Here is a 16,459-nt window from a genome sequence, read left to right as displayed (position 1 = left end):
AATAGACAGTGGATACTCTAACCATATGACATTTGATGCTAATTTACTTAAAGACTTGGATGTGACTTACTCATCCAAAGTAAAAATTGGAAATGGAGAGCTCTTGGAAGTCAAAGGAAAGGGTGCAGCGTTCATAGAAACTTCAGTAATTACTAAAGTCATTAAAGATGTTTTTTATGTTCCTAAGATTAATCATAATCTGTTGAATGTGGCACAAATGCTAGAAAAAGGGTATTCACTACATTTTGCAAATAAGTCATGTTTTATAATTGATCAACATGATTGTGAGCTAATGACTATTAAAATGCAAGATAAAAATTTTGCAATTAAATGGATGCAAGCTGGTGATCATGCCTATCAACACACTGAGAGTAATTTAACTCTATGGCACAAAAGACTCGGTCACTTCAATTACTCAACTTTGAAACAAATGCATTCCAGGCAAATTGTGTTAAACTTACTTGCTATGAGTAATTATGAAACTATGTGTGATGTATGTCAGTTTGGAAAACAAACTAAAATTCCATTTTCCAGTAGTAATTCAAGAGCTACAGAGAGGCTTCAATTAGTGCACTTAGATTTGTGTGGTCCAATGAGTATTCCTTCTCTGAATGGAAGCAGATTTTTTTACTTTTTGTTGATGATTTCTCAAGGTTGAGTTGGATTTATTTCTTGAAACAAAAATCTGAGGTCCTAGACTTGTTTAAGAAGTTTAAGGTAGAGGTTGAAAGATATACAGGATGTAAACTTAAAGTGCTCAGGTATGATACTGGCATTGAATACACCTCAAAGGAATTTATTTCCTTTTGCAATACAGAGGGAATAATGCATCAATTGACCACCCCTTACACTCCACAACAGAATGGAGTTTGTGAGAGAAAAAACAGATCAATTATGAAAATGGCTAGATGCCTCATGTTTGAGAAAAAACTTCTTAAAAATTTTTGGGCTGAAGCTGCTAACACTTCAGTGTATCTACTGAATTTACTTCCTAAAAAGCCACTGAATAATGTAACTCCTTATTAAAAGTGGTCTGGAGAAAAAACCCTCAGTTGAGCACTTAAAAGTGTTTGGGTGTTTATGCTATATGTATGTGCCTAATGAAAAAAGAACTAAGCTTGATAAGAAGTCAGAAGTGGGTGTATTTGTTAGTTACAGTAATGTCACAAAAGGGTATAGGATCTTCAATCCCAAGACCAAGAAGATAGTAATCAGCAAGAATGTTAAATTCAATGAGCAAGCAGCCTGGAATTGGGAAGCCAAAAAAGAGAATAAAGGTGAGTCTAGCCATCAACATAAAACCAACATTTGTCCAGATGATGAAACTTATTCTAGTGATGAAGAATTTGGTCCTGTAACTAGAATGAGATCTCTTGAAGACATTTATGATAGGTGCAATGTTGCAAGTGTTGAGCCAAAGTCATTTGAGGAAGCCACCAGAAATGAAGAGTGGAGATCTGCAATGAGGACTGAAATAGATATGATCAATAAGAATTCCACATGAAGTCTTGTTGAAAAGCAAGAAGATCAGAAAGTGATTGGTGTAAAATGGACCTATAGAACTAAATTCAATCAAGATAACTTTATAAGTAAGCTCAAGGCTAGGTTAGTTGCCAAAGGATATCAGTAGCAACCTGGCATTGATTTTTCTGATACCTTTGCACCTATAGCAAGATATGAAACAATCAGATTGCTTATGGCTTTGGCAGCTAAGTTGAGCTGGACTATATGCCATCTAGATGTTAAATCTGCATTCTTGAATGGTATACTGGATGAAGACATATTTGTAGAACAACGTGAAGGCTTCAAGGTTCCAGGCAAAGAGCAAAATGTGTACAAGTTACATAAAACACTTTATGGCCTGAAACAGGCTCCAAAAGCCTGGTATTCTAAAATTCACTCATACTTGCTAAGCCAATGTTTTCTATGCAGCCCAAATGAATCAACACTTTACATAAAAAGACTTGGGAATGAAGTAAAACTTATTGTCTCCTTGTATGTAGATGATCTCTTGGTGACAGGAGGAGATATAAAAACTTTAGCTAAATTCAAGAAGATCATGCAACAAGAATTTGAAATGTCAAATTTGGGTGAAATGAAATATTTTTTAGGCATGGAAATAGATAAAAAAATGTGTGGTATATTCATTTCTCAGAAGAAGTATACTCAAGATCTTTTAAGAAGATTTCAGATGGAGAATTACAAACCAGTTTCTACACTCTAGTTGTAAATGAAAAACTGAAGAAAAATGATTCAGAGACTGAAGCAAAAGCCACTGCATACAGAAGCTTAATTGGCAGCCTATTATATTTATCCTCCAGCAGACCTGACATTATGTTTTCTACATCTTTCTTGTCCAGATTCATGCAATCACCAAGCAATGCTCATATGGTTGCTGCCAAACGGATTTTAAGGCACATAAAGGGAACATCAACGTATGGTTTATGGTTCTCTAAACAAGAAAACAACAAACTTGTGGGATTTTCTGACAGTGATTGGGCAGGAAGTGTGGAAGATGCAAAAAACACCTTTGGTTACTGTTTTTCATTTGGAAGTGCGGTGTTTTGTTGGAATTCAAAAAAACAAAAGGCTATTGCTCAATCATCTGTTGAGGCAAAATACATTGCTGCCATTTGGCTAAGAAAACTTCTCAAGGACTTGGGCCATGTTCAAGATGAAAGTGTAGTGCTTTTTGTGGACAATAAAACAGTCATTGCAATTGTTAAAAATCCAGTTCATCATGGTAGAACAAAGCACATCAATGTGAAATTTCATGCAATTCAGGAGGTAGAAAAATCAAAAGAAATCAGCCTAAAGCATTGCAACTCTAAGGATCAAGTGGTTGATATATTTACTAAGGCTTTTCCTAAACCTATATTTGAACACTTGAGATCAAGATTTGGAGTTACAGCAAACACCTCAAAGGAGGAGTGTTAGTTTATTGAGGATGTTTGTGTCTTTTTGCTTGTATCTAAGTCAGAAAAGTTGTTGGTGTTAGTTGCAGCTTATGGTTAAATGGATGATGATCCATATTTTCAAGCACCTTTTTGCTGTTATAAGTATGGTGCTCATTAATTAAGTTATGGCCAATATTGTATTTTGTTTTATATAAAAACCTTTTATGTTGAATGATAATATATAGAAAAATATTTCCTACCTCTGTTGCTCTTCTTCCGAAAACAAGTGTTCTGCTTCTTCAAAGGAAGCTGCTGTTTATTGCTTACAGAACCTGTCCAAAATTTAAACACTTAAAAATCCAAAAAATCTAACAATTAAAAAGAAAAATTACATCAACACTTGCGTATTTTTTTTTTTATGCTTCCAGACTAAGTTTAGATCAAACTTTATCAACAAATCGGGCCTTAAATAGACTCGAACTTGATATGAAAGTGATAAAGTACTAATCTCCACATGTTACACTAATTTTATGTGCTTAATTTCAAAGCAATTTTGTTATATTTTTTATAATCACACATAGCAAATCATCATCAAATGTGATCCCAAATCCTAAAGATAATTTTGAAATTGAAAAGAGAAATGAACTTTTTACTATTAAAAAGTATAAATTCTGTTTGTAAATATAATTATTAAAGGATTAATTATTAATTTAGCTTAATGTACATTGCAAATCCAAGGCTGCATCCACTAACATATAATTTAACCAACTTAATGCTGTTGTTCAATCTTTCCACAATCTTTATACTTATAATTATTCGTAAAGTGCTAGAAGATTCCTTTCAAGTTTGGCCAGAACCTAGCAATCAAAAGTTAAGGTTGGATTCAAGTTAAGTTGGATAAAGTTTAATTTAATGTTCAGCTCAGTTAAGTTGAAGAAGGATTAGTTCGTCCGAACTTATGGTTAGCTTGATATTGACGTTGACATTTGAGCTCGTCTCACTAACAACTCCTTTTTTTTCTTTTTCAATAATTTTTTTATTGCTATTCACCAACTAGTGTGAGCTAGTTTAAAACAACCATCTTGGATGCTAGCGGACCTTGCACTGACCTTATTCTTTCAATTGATTAACAAAATCTTATTTAAACTCCATTGATTATACTTTATTTGAAACATGTAATTTTATGTAAGTTTATAGATGATACGAAAATGTTAAAGTACAACCAAATGTATGAGTTTCCAATACGTAATCTTTCCTTTTTAACTCATACGTTACAGATTATGAGTGTGGTTGTAGATTGTATCATCAATATAATATTACAACAAAACTATAATACGTAAAGAGATTATTCAGATTAGGTAATAACCTAGTGAGTGGTTCAAGTCAATCGATAATTAAATTTCTTTTTTTTAACCGACAAAAACAGGAAAGTTTGATAATAATATGTTCAATTTCCAGCGGATGAAAGAACAGCATTTGGAATGTTAAAAAATGGGAGCTATTGATTGATGTGAGAGAAATGCGGTGGAATGAGACATGTGTCCAGCACAAAGAAGCACAGGGCTGTAACAGTCGTTTGGGGATTAATTGAAACGTGGGTGTTTTGAGAGTGACCGATTGATAAAGGTTAAAATACATTGAAGCCAAAAGGCAAATGTAAAAAATAATAGAATAATAATAAAAATAATAATTTGGGTCATTAGCTCCCACAAAACATGGTTAACCTATCAATACTATTGTGAGCTTGTGAAGTTGGTTTCCTCAGACCATTTGTAGGAATGCTTACACATGTTCGTTTCTTTTAAATAATCCTTGAGCTTCATATGCAGCATTCAAATGATCTGCAATCACTCATGTTTATGGTTCAGTTTTGTATTTGAGATATGACTGTAAATCTTGATCCTCCATCCTGTTCCTGCTTATTGGTTCTCTTTCAGAATGTTAAAACCTTCAAGGATGTCAAAGGTTGTGATGATGCTAAACAAGAGCTTGTGGAAGTGGTAGAGTATCTGAAAAACCCATCAAAGTTTACTCGACTTGGTGGGAAGTTGCCTAAGGTTTGTCCACATTAGTTATGACTCATATGAAGGAACCTGCTGCTAAACATTGTTTTTCTTATGCATTTTCAAGAAGCAGTTAAGCATAAATGGTTTCATGCCTCCTTGTTAGGTTAAATAACTTCATTATTGAATTTGTATTAGTGTCACTAGTAGATTGTTTTAAAATTACCAGTCTTACACATTGCAGGGAATTCTTTTGACTGGAGCGCCAGGAACTGGAAAAACTTTGCTTGCCAAGGTAAGGTGTTTCTTTTGTACTCTCATAAATTGTTTCTTTCCTGCCAAGCGGTTTTAGGTTTCATTTGCTAAATTGTTTTTTTAACTAATAAGGTTTTAGCCTTCATGAACCAATTGTTTTTTTAACTTGTAAAAGGGGTTTTAGGTTTCAAGTTTTGCTAAAGCTAGTACATTCACTTACCTTTTTTTAACCTAATTGATCTTTTGTTCCTTTGTTTTTAACTGCATCCAGTGGCAGTGTTCTTGCACATGGATAGGTTGTTACACATATCAAAATCGTTTAGGTTTTCCTTGTATAGCTTTTCCTATGAACCATTATTTATCATAGATGAAAAAAGTGAAAAAAACATAGACGTGTGAATTGTAATGGCGAATTAGGTTCCTTTACATTTGTTTAGATATTTTCACTTTCACATATCAGACCATTTTTTTTAATATTAGTTTTTTTTTTTTTTCTCAAAATGGTTTCACAATTTTTGAACCTTGAAGGCTATTGCTGGTGAAGCTGGGGTACCATTTTTCTATCGAGCAGGATCTGAATTTGAGGAAATGTAAGCCATCTATTGTTTTTATATTTCTGTTTTGTTAATCTTCATTTCCTTTATGACCTTGTTAATCTAGTGATGTTTGTCTTGGGCAAATTATGCTTAAGTAGGGTTGCATGTGCTTTGGCTAAGATATTAGATACTATGAAAATAACAATGGTGTATTTTCGGTGTTGTGACAACATGTTGTAGTTTTTCCTTTGATAAATCAAGATTTTGTTTATTTTTCCGTACTACTATTGCAAGACATCATTTTAGATATTCCTATGCATCATCCACTTTTATGATTGCTCTCTTTCCAGTTTGAAAAGATTTTTTTTACTAATTATTGAAGGCTCAATATGATCTAGGCTTTTCTAAGGCTCAATATGATCTAGGCTTTTCTAAGTAATTTAACAAGAAATAAATGTGGGATCTATTCTGAGAAATTTAACAAATCTATTAATATCTGTAGAAGAGTTTTGGCATTATGAAATGTGAGACTTTGTTGATTTCTCACAGACTTGTTATTGCTATTCACTTCTTACAAATCTGTTTATTGGTTCAAACATTGACGTCCTCTTTTGGCTGTCCCTAAGGGTGTCTGATGTGACTAGTTTATTAATGTCTATCAATACAAATTTTAGGGTTATACATTTGTTTTTGGTCAGGTGAAAAAGAGAAGGGTGTGTGTTTTGGATTATTCTGTCGAACAGTAACTAAAATATGGCACTAGCTTTCGCTATTACATTTGAGTAAAATTATGCAAAAATGAAACAGAGACGAAACTTTTACATGGTTGCTTTTGTGATCGTATAAATTGTAACTTGAAGAACTACCAGTCTGAAAATTGATTTCAACTGCAATAGTTGAAGGTGTGAGCTTGTCAATGTGTGATATTCATGCATTAGCAACTCATCAATAAAAGAAAAAAAATGCATGCTGGTGATGCTCAGTCTTTTCCCTTTTATTTGGCAGGTTTGTTGGTGTTGGTGCCCGACGTGTAAGGTCCTTATTTCAAGCAGCTAAAAAGAAGGTTTGTTGTTTTCAGGCATTTTTTCAGTGACAGTAGCAGAAAATCAAAAAGTAAATAAAAATAGATCAGGGAAATTATTATTAAAAAGAATATTAAAATTTTTTAAACAACCATTTTGCTTTTAAATATGAAATTTTAACTATGCTTCTATTTGGATCTTTGAGGATTGCGTAGATGTCATTAAGACAGATATAAGCGTTATTCATACATGTTGCAATGCTTTTGTCTACAATGTTTCTAGTTGCTTTTGCTTTTATTTAATAAACTTGCCCAAAGAAAAGTTCTCTGGTGACATATTTCAAATAATGCCTTGTTCTGAGGATAAAAATATGTGCAAGTGCCATTTTTGTTTTAAAAGGGAAACTATAATGCTGCAAAATGGCTAGTGCAGTATATCTCCGTAGCTACGTGTATAATTGAGCCGTTTCGATATCATGATCAGTTTCAACATTTGTTAATGTCATACTTGTTTACTTGAATTCTGTGGGGTATTTCTTTCATCACATGATGTAACATTATTTTTATGTTTTATAGGCACCTTGCATCATCTTTATTGATGAAATAGATGCTGTTGGATCCACAAGAAAACAATGGGAAGGCCACACCAAGAAAACATTGCATCAACTACTTGTTGAAATGGATGGTTTTGAACAGAATGCAGTGTGTTTAACTATCTTGCTTTATGAATGAGTTTTATCTGCAATATTTTCAACCAATCTTTGTTTCTTCTCAAAAAAGAATTTGTGTAACTTTATCATCCACAGGGAATAATCTTGATGGCCGCAACAAATTTGCCTGACATTCTTGATCCTGCTTTGACAAGGCCTGGTAGATTTGACAGGAATGTAAGTTTTTATATCTCATATTTCTTTGATTTTTGGAGTTGAACTAGCGAAGAAACTGAAGATTTTACTGTTGAAATTTTTGGTTTGCTTAAATGCATACTTTGTTATTACTTGTCTTATAACTGAGTCCATCCTTTTTCACATGTGTCTGCTTTTTAGCAGAATCCATGTTTTATCCGTATGGTGATACCAGGTGAGATTTCTTGAATCTGTGGTGACTCCAGAGATTTGTTCCATTATTGTTCTTCTAGTCTATCATACTTTAAATGCACTTCAAGTTGCATGCATCATACAGCCATGGTTGGGCTTGTTTATTACCCCAACCTTCCTGTACATGAAAATGGCCTATGCATGGGCATGTGTCTCTTGCAGGGATAAGTTCTCTACCACTTTTGGCAAATTCAATTTTTTGAATATTGAAAACCTAGCCTTTTAGTTCTAAAAAGTGTTTAAAATTTTACTCGAATGATTTTTGTTCAGTGATAGTGAAGAGGACTAATAAAATTTACTTTTAGATTGTTGTTCCAAATCCTGATGTGCGAGGTCGACAGGAAATTCTGGAGCTCTATCTTCAGGATAAACCTTTGGCAGAGGATGTAGATATTAAATCAATTGCCAGAGGTACACCAGGATTCAATGGAGCAGGTAATATCCTTTCATTCAACTAAACTACCATCTTTCTCACTAAAAATGCATCAAACAGATGTGTTTCTCATAAATTGTGTGCATGTTCTTTTCTTCCCATTCAGATCTTGCAAACTTGGTAAACATTGCTGCCATTAAGGCTGCTGTTGAAGGTTTGGAGAAGATAACAGCCACTGAGTTGGGGTATGCTAAAGACAGGATACTTTTGGGTACTGAGCGTAAAACTATGTTCATATCAGAAGAATCAAAAAAGGTGTGTTAATTGACTATTTGAGATGAAGAATTCTCGCTTCATACAGTCTTTCAAATTTCTATTCCACTTATGAGTTCAATTATGGGCGTCATTTATGCTCTATCCATAAGCCATGTATCTTGAGGACTGTTGGAACCTTTTAACAAAGAACACCCACTCCAATATAAACAGTGCTAATGCAGGCAAAAGGAGGTGTAAGCTCTTTCAAAGGTCGTAGCCTCCCAATCAAGGTTGTCCAAAATTTTCAGATAATAATATTCCTCCTTTTTTCTTCCATCCAATCACCTCTATCCTACCAATATCCTAACTTTTAAATTCAAATATTATCCTAATCAAACATATTATATTAAAATCAAATATTTTATTCTAATTTTAAATATCTTATATTAACCTCAACTTTATTATTCTAATTAAATATTTTTTTTTCTTCTTATTATTATTATGATTATTATTATTATCGTCATCTAATCTTAACATTACCTGAACCACCTTGTCCTCAAGGTGGGTAAATTGGATTTTTTTTTATTTGTTTAGTTTTTGTATTTTTAAACACCCATTTTGACCCTCTTTTATTTCATCTTTCCATTTTATCCTACTCAATTTGAAAAACCTCTTTCATTTTGCCATTATTCCTATTGTCAGAAGTCACACTTCCTCGTTTTTTATTTTCAACATCATCTTTGTCGATCCTAGCTTGGTGTGTCTCCATCAACATCTTATGTTCTTTTTGTTTCATGTTTTCTTCATTGTTCATTACCCGTTTGGTTTTTGTTACTAATTGAATTAGATTACTAGATGTACAAATGGATTCCAGCAGTTAAGCTCGTCAAAATCTATCAATTGAATCCCCAAATATGTTGATTCCTCCTCCTGGTCATTTTATTTGACCAACTGAACCACAGTTTTTGCTGATTCTATTTCTGGGTCCATCACTAGCTTAATAATTTTGTTAGAACTAGCCGATTTTTCATCGTAATCTACTGTCTCAGTTGTATCTGTTTCTTTCTTCTCTCATCAAACATGATACACAATCAAGATGGCATAGTCATGCAATCCGTCTTCATCCACCAATAGGACATCTCATGATTTGCATATGCAGTTATGATTGGGTTTCTCTTTGCTTTCACAATGAAAACAAATTTCGTTTTTCCCATTGCTTGAGCTTCCAATTCTGTTAGTCTTCGGATCTTCTTCCATTGTCCACTCTCATCTTATATGATATCAAATCTCCACATCCTTGGGATTACAATGCTTAAATACCATTTTGTTAGAAACCTCTTAATGAAAGCAACTATTTTAATATGAACAATGCTAACGTTGGCAATAAGAGGTGTCAACTCCTTATCCAAATAATAATATCCCTCTCTTTTACTCCATGGATTCATGTCTATTTATTCTACCAATATTCTAACTTTCAAATTCAAATATTATCTTAATCAAATATATTAAAAATCAAATATATAATACAAATCTTAGATATCTTATCCTAATATCAAATATTTTATTTTGATCAAATTTTAATTAATTTTTTTAATTATTATTATTATTATCATCTAATCCTTTCAAGGGTTAAGCCTACTTTTCTTTATTTAGTCATTTCTAAGTACTTAATATAGATCGGTGGGGGAGGAGTGAGATTCCATTGGCATGTTATGGAAAATTCATTATAGTTGCCCTGTGGCAATGATACTAGCTGTGTGCTTTTTATTTTTTAAAATAAATTATTGGGAGTATTAGTTTAGAAGCTTATAGATAGTCAGCTTTGTAGTTATATAAAAAAATCCATATGATATTTCATAAAAGATTGCTCATGTTTTCTGAGTTGTTGATACTTGTTATTTCAGCTCACTGCATATCATGAGAGTGGTCATGCAATTGTTGCTTTTAACACTGAGGGTGCACATCCAATTCACAAGGCAACAATCATGCCACGTGGATCTGCATTAGGAATGGTGACCCAGCTCCCTTCAAGTGATGAGACATCAGTTAGCAAGAAGCAGCTATTAGCTCGTCTTGATGTTTGTATGGGGGGAAGGGCTGCAGAGGAACTCATCTTTGGTCAGGATCATGTCACAACTGGTGCAAGTAGTGATCTTCACACAGCTATAGAGCTTGCCCAATACATGGTATTTTATCCTAAAATATTGAACAAAATTAGCTGGTTTTCAAAATCATGGACCTGTATCAAACTGTGGGATGAGTGATGCAATTGGGCCTGTCAACATTAAAGAGCGGCCAAGTTCAGAAATGCAATCACGTATTGATGCTGAAGTGTGTATTGAATTTTAGCTTCGTTACATTTTAGTTATGATAATTTCTTTTCAATCTGATTTTACTTGATCGGTTTTGCAGGTGGTGAAACTCCTAAGGGAAGCATATGATCGCGTAAAGGCCCTATTAAAGAAGGTTAGTTGATTATCTGTCTGGTATTTTTGTCTTTTGAGAGGAGGAATAAACTATCCTAAACTATGCACTTTATATATATGCCTCGATTGAGCTTGAAACGAGCTAAATTTAGGCAAGCTTGAGCTCGAGTCTGAGGGTGTGGTATTAGTGAGCATGAGCCTGGGGGCAAGCTTGATTTGAAATGGCCATGGCCAAAACAACTGTGAGCCAAGCTGAGTTTTTAGCTCAGCTCTGTACTGCAGTGAAATTCAAGCCAAAACTAGAGCTTGGTTTGAAGGGAGCTCAACTCCTTTAGGCCGAGTCTGGTTTGTCTCAAATCCAGCCTACTAACTGATGTCATAACTGTTGATGACCTGACAGATTTCTAATGTCAAAATTTTTGTTTAGATATTTCAGCATGAGAAGGCATTACATGCACTAGCAAACGCACTCTTACGAGACACTGAGTTCAGAGGAAATAAAGCGCATTCTTCTTCCTTTCCGAGAAGGACGGCTCCCTGAGCAACAAGTCGAACAACAAGAAGAGGGAGAGCTTGTATTGGCATGAGAGGATGATCTTTACATTGTTCAGGTTTTGAGGAGCTCTGTACGGTATATCAAAAACTCCACAGGTGATTTTTTATACAAATTGATGCAATTTTCTACCTATATTGTTTTCATTGTAAAGATGTGCCATAGGAATTCTGTTTACAGGCGGCTCGTCTTGGAAGCAACTAACTCCCCTGCTCTAACAACGAACCAAAAAGGGTAGAAAATCATGTATCATTTGGGTTTAAACTTCACCCCATTATGGGTCAAATTTTGAATTATGGCAATAATTTAAGATTTTTAGAAACTCTAATAATATTTTCGTCCTTCATGTTCCTTCCATGCTCGCTATGATGCCTGTTTTGGCTTATCATATCATGGTTTCTGCAAATCTAAAGATTTCGTACTGAAATGATGGCTGATTGTCGTTCAATAGAGGAATCTTGAGGCCATTGCTATTACTTGAAAGATCTTTCTGTGGACAGAAATAAAGAAACAAGAATTAGACCGCTTGAAAGCTGACTTTTGTTGTTTAAAGCCAGCTAGATTAGTTGCATTCTAGTTAAAGTAATGTTATATGCACAAATAATAGATGTTAATCGATATAAACAAATTGATATGTTATCATGTAATTGAAATACTTAATTATTTATTTTATTTTTAATTAAAATTTATTCAATCACGATAATATGTTAATTTGTTTGAACTTATTAATACACAACGGTTTGTACAATTAACTTTTCCTTAATCCAGGAAAACATCTCTCTCAACTAGGATGGATTCAATGTAAGCCAGTCTGGATTGAATTTGTTTGAATTGAAACTCTTAACTTGGAAACTTTGATTAATTCAATCATTTATCTCTCTGGTAATATTATTTATTTTATCGATAATATTACACACTAACTTGAACAAATTCAAATCAAATTGGATACTATTAATTTGAATTGAACTCGAGCTAGTTATTTGGCTACAAACACAGGACAGCTATCCTATAGCTGCTACTGTGCTAGGAACTAGGGCATGAAACCAAAATTTACAGGAACTAACTCTTTCCAGTACGCTTTGTACACAGAGATAAGAAAACCAACAAAACACTCAAAAATACAGAGCTGTGGTTCTTGACCTACTTAAAGACACTGAACGTATTAACAAATAAAGACACAACATAACAAAAGGAAAATGTGTGCATATGGATGATTAAACAAGTACTAATGCCAGTCCGTCTTGAAAGCCTCCGACCGAGATGCGAAAGCCTTAAAAGTGTCATCCTCGGCAAGCATTGCGTTCCTCAACGGCATGTCCTACCCTGCACTGCAAGATCCTCAGAGACTTCAGCAAGCGATTTCAGATTGACCTTGATTAAAGCTTCAACGAAGTAGCATGTATCGTCCTTGGTATTCCCTTCGGGCACATCCACTACGAAAGACTCAAGAACCAACGTCCCTGGCCTTCCCTCGAAAATCTCCGGATGAAGGGAATTGACCGAACTGTAGTTCTGAGGAAAGAACGATAAGACAGTCGTTTAATTGAATCGCTTGTGCAATGAACATCATTTCATCGAATAAAGAAAGAACCATAATGGAATGTAAGGATATGAGGAATGAAAGGGGAAGAACAGATTGAATACCCTGAGTCTATGATCCCCGCCGATGATCCTGACTCCGAGAACATGCTCTTCATCATCGAGAAGTTCTAGTCTTTCGGTACTTGTGGTGGCTGGAAGACCGGTCTTAACATTGACTTCTCGGAGATTTCCGATCTGAAGGTTTCCCTCTGCGACGCACCCATGGATAAACGGCTTATATTTCTGCGGTTGATCAAACCTCCTCACCAAAGACCATACCTGTAAAAGGAAATTTTCCAGAATTGTGAAGCATCCCTTGTACAAACAACTCAAGCAATGCAGTAACTTACTGAATTTCAACAAAAACATCCTTCAAGCCCTATAATTTTGGAAGAACAAGTAGTTTCTACTTCAATCAAAAGCCATTTATCAGCTTTCCCACTATAGCACTTGGTAGGTAAGCTTTTCCTTACATTTTCTCAGATACCAAACAGACCATATAATCAAAACTTGCAGAGAATCCACTGCTTATCATAATTATACCTCACAAAAGCCCTAAGAAACGTTATGACTAGATTAAAAACCAGAACCCAAAACACTTCATCACAGTCACATCAGATTCAAACAAAAAAAAAATCTTTGAAAAATAACACGGATCAAGATCAACTACAAATCTCACAAAAGAAACTAAAAATCTAAAACCCATCAAAACCACATTGATAATCACAGAACCCAGATTTCAAGATTGAAACTTGAACCCATTTGAAAGAACTTCTAAAACAGTCATAACCCGAACTCTTTCAAAAAATAACACATATATACAAATAAATAAATAAAATAAAACGTTTTACGAGAGGAACGGGAGCTCTGATGTGCTTGGTGAGAACAGAACTACACTGATGATCAGCTACATCGTGTGTATGATGTTTTCTAATATTCTTACTTTCGTCATCTCCCCTATTGTAATCGTTGCTATTCATTTTTGCCAAACCCCGCCTAACCTCTCAGCTTCTGCTTACAGCTTTTGTCAAAGACTGTATAACTTTTCAGCTCGTTTCTATAGAAGAAGAAGATAAAGAAGAAGAATTAGAATAAGAAAATGTCGTCTTCTTTCTGTTTACCTCCTGAAATCATAATAAGAATACCAACTACGAGCATTACTCATTTCTTATAAATATCCATTTTTGTTTTGTAATCTAGCTTACTTCTGGAAATGACCCTGACCTTGGCTAATATTCACGGATATGCCATTCTTTTAGGTGGTGAAGGCTGGCCTTAGCCGTGGTTTTGATTCCATCCCGATCGAATTCACATATGATTTAGTTCGAGACCGGCTTAAATTTAAAAAGGCAGCTCGAGACAGGTTAGAAATTGATGAGACGAGGTTTAAACTAGATTTGAAAATAATATAATTTTCAAAACGTGCCTTTCGGAAATGACTTTCAGTTTGGCTAATATTCACGGATATGCCATTCTTCTGGTCTCTTTCAGACATTTTCTCTTTCTGTGAAAAATGCCCTTGTTGTTAGTTATACTTGCTGAAGGTTGGTCGGCTGCGGTGGGCTATGGTTCATTTGATCCATGTTAGTAGGCTAAGATTTTACTCGAACCGAACTTGAACACGCTTTAGTTTGAGATGAATATAAGTTTAAAAAAGTCAATTTATGATCAATTTAAAATTAATAAGTTAAAATTTAAATTCAATTCAAAGATAATTTAATTTCAAATTTGATTTGAGTTAATTCGAACTTAAATATTGGAATCAATTCAAACACAGCTCATTTTATAAAAATAAACCCAATTATTTACTATAACTTAGCTCGTTCAATCCGAGCTCTAACAAATCAAATTGAATCTAGCCCTACATATTGGCCTCTTCTTATTAATATTAATTTATATATAATAATAATGCAATAAATTATGTGCTCAAACAATGACATATCATTATGTGATTGAACGTTCTTTTATCTCTAATTTAGACTTATCTAATCATATAGTAATACGTTATTATTTTTATATAAATTTATACACATTTTTTTATGTATATATCACTACTTAATAATGATGTGGTCATATCCTCTCTCTATATATGTTTTCTTCGTTTCGTGAAAAACTGACATAATGAGAAAGGTAATTTTATGGAAATCTATAGAAGATTTGAAAATGTTAAAAAACAACATGTATGAATTTTTAATACATAATTTTTCCTTTAATTCATATGTTACAAAGAATGTAGTTATAAATTGAGTGATTAAAGTATTATTACGACAAAACTATTATATGTAAAGAGATTTTTCTTTATCATCTTTGACCTCACGTTTTCAAACTCCATATCAGACAACAAACTAGTGAAAGTGTTAGTCTAAGTTAACTAGGTTTGTCAGATCGGTTAATTGAGTATTGGATTTGGTTATTGTTTAAATAAACATTAAAAATAATCTTTAAAACAAGTTTTTGTTTAATCATTATATATAATTATTGATATTCTTTTTTATTTTTACTAAATTCAAATGCATAAGGAAATTTTTTTCTTTGATTTCTTGAAAAAAATGACATAATTTTATTTAAATTCCATTGATTATACTTTGTTTGAAACATGCAATGGATGAGTTTCTAATACGTAATTTTTTTCTTTAACTCGCACATTACAATGGATATGGTCACATATTATAAATATGGTTATTGATTGTGTCATTAAAGTAATATTACGATAAAATATAATACATTGAGAGATTTTTCAGTTTAGGTAATGACCTAGTGAAATAGTTGATTTAGGTCAATCGGTGATACACTAAATTATATTTAATTAAAACTAATGAAATGTTTATAAGCACCCGTTTGTCAATTAAAAGTATTTTTTTTTAATAATAAAAAACATCATATTATAGCCATTTTAGAATTTCTACAAAACTTCTTTAAACAATTGCTTCCTAACAAGGACTTAAGTGTTACTATTAGATTTTACCGGACTTCAAGGAAATCAATGCCAAACCTTAGGGTTTAAAAAATCACAGGTCATATTCCAAGGTGTCTTCAACTAGATCTAATGGGCCAAAAATCTTTACACCTGTGTTTAGGATGTCTAGATTTTCCCTTACAAACGTAAGAATCCTTACATGCATATGATTCGGAATTGTGTAATTTAGGTAGTGGTAAAAAATCACATCAACCCTGGGGTGCAATGACTTTTTTAATTATGCCCTGAGAACTCCGCCCAATTTCACTGAATAAGTAAACTCCCAGGTGCAGTGACTAAACCCAAAATTACTGCATCATATAAATAAGATGTGATTTATCGTGGTATATTGTTACGTATGAATAGCTTCAGGTTGATTAACGATATACCATGATAAATCATACCTGATTTATCTAGTCTAGTAGTTGTAAGTCTAGTCATTACATCCCAGAATTTATTTGTTTCACTAAGTTGGACAGGATTTTTTTATCATTAAAAAGAAAAAT

The 16,459-nt window shown here is 33.4% G+C and overlaps 2 protein-coding genes and 1 pseudogene across 2 annotated transcripts; 2 read left to right on the top strand and 1 right to left on the bottom strand.

Moving 5' to 3' along the window:
• Nucleotides 1-1,696: 1,696 nt before the first annotated feature.
• LOC123225624 (ATP-dependent zinc metalloprotease FTSH 11, chloroplastic/mitochondrial-like) lies at nucleotides 1,697-10,626 on the top strand (the record flags this gene model as incomplete). The annotated part of the gene is made up of 12 exons (XM_044649721.1): nucleotides 1,697-1,884; nucleotides 1,933-1,995; nucleotides 2,361-2,787; nucleotides 4,835-4,954; nucleotides 5,145-5,195; nucleotides 5,684-5,745; nucleotides 6,697-6,754; nucleotides 7,289-7,414; nucleotides 7,519-7,599; nucleotides 8,115-8,244; nucleotides 8,349-8,497; nucleotides 10,342-10,626. Coding segments are annotated over exons 1-12 (1,740 nt in total), but the record flags the coding sequence as incomplete, so codon positions are not given.
• A 58-nt stretch (nucleotides 10,627-10,684) lies between these two features.
• LOC123225471 lies at nucleotides 10,685-11,738 on the top strand (annotated as a pseudogene).
• Nucleotides 11,739-12,337: 599 nt separating this feature from the next.
• LOC123225536 (abscisic acid receptor PYL8-like) lies at nucleotides 12,338-14,145 on the bottom strand. The gene is made up of 3 exons (XM_044649538.1): nucleotides 13,849-14,145; nucleotides 13,061-13,276; nucleotides 12,338-12,928 (listed from the first exon to the last, which is right to left on the bottom strand). The coding sequence occupies exons 1-3, from the start codon at nucleotides 13,975-13,977 to the stop codon at nucleotides 12,722-12,724; spliced, it is 552 nt and encodes a 183-aa protein (XP_044505473.1). The 5' UTR covers nucleotides 13,978-14,145; the 3' UTR covers nucleotides 12,338-12,721.
• Between the last annotated feature and the right edge of the window lie 2,314 nt (nucleotides 14,146-16,459).

This window comes from Mangifera indica, chromosome 9 (assembly GCF_011075055.1).
Source record: "Mangifera indica cultivar Alphonso chromosome 9, CATAS_Mindica_2.1, whole genome shotgun sequence".
NCBI lineage: Eukaryota > Viridiplantae > Streptophyta > Magnoliopsida > Sapindales > Anacardiaceae > Mangifera > Mangifera indica.
The sequence above is the reverse complement of the archived record's forward strand: the minus strand, read 5'-3'. Positions and strand labels throughout refer to the sequence as shown.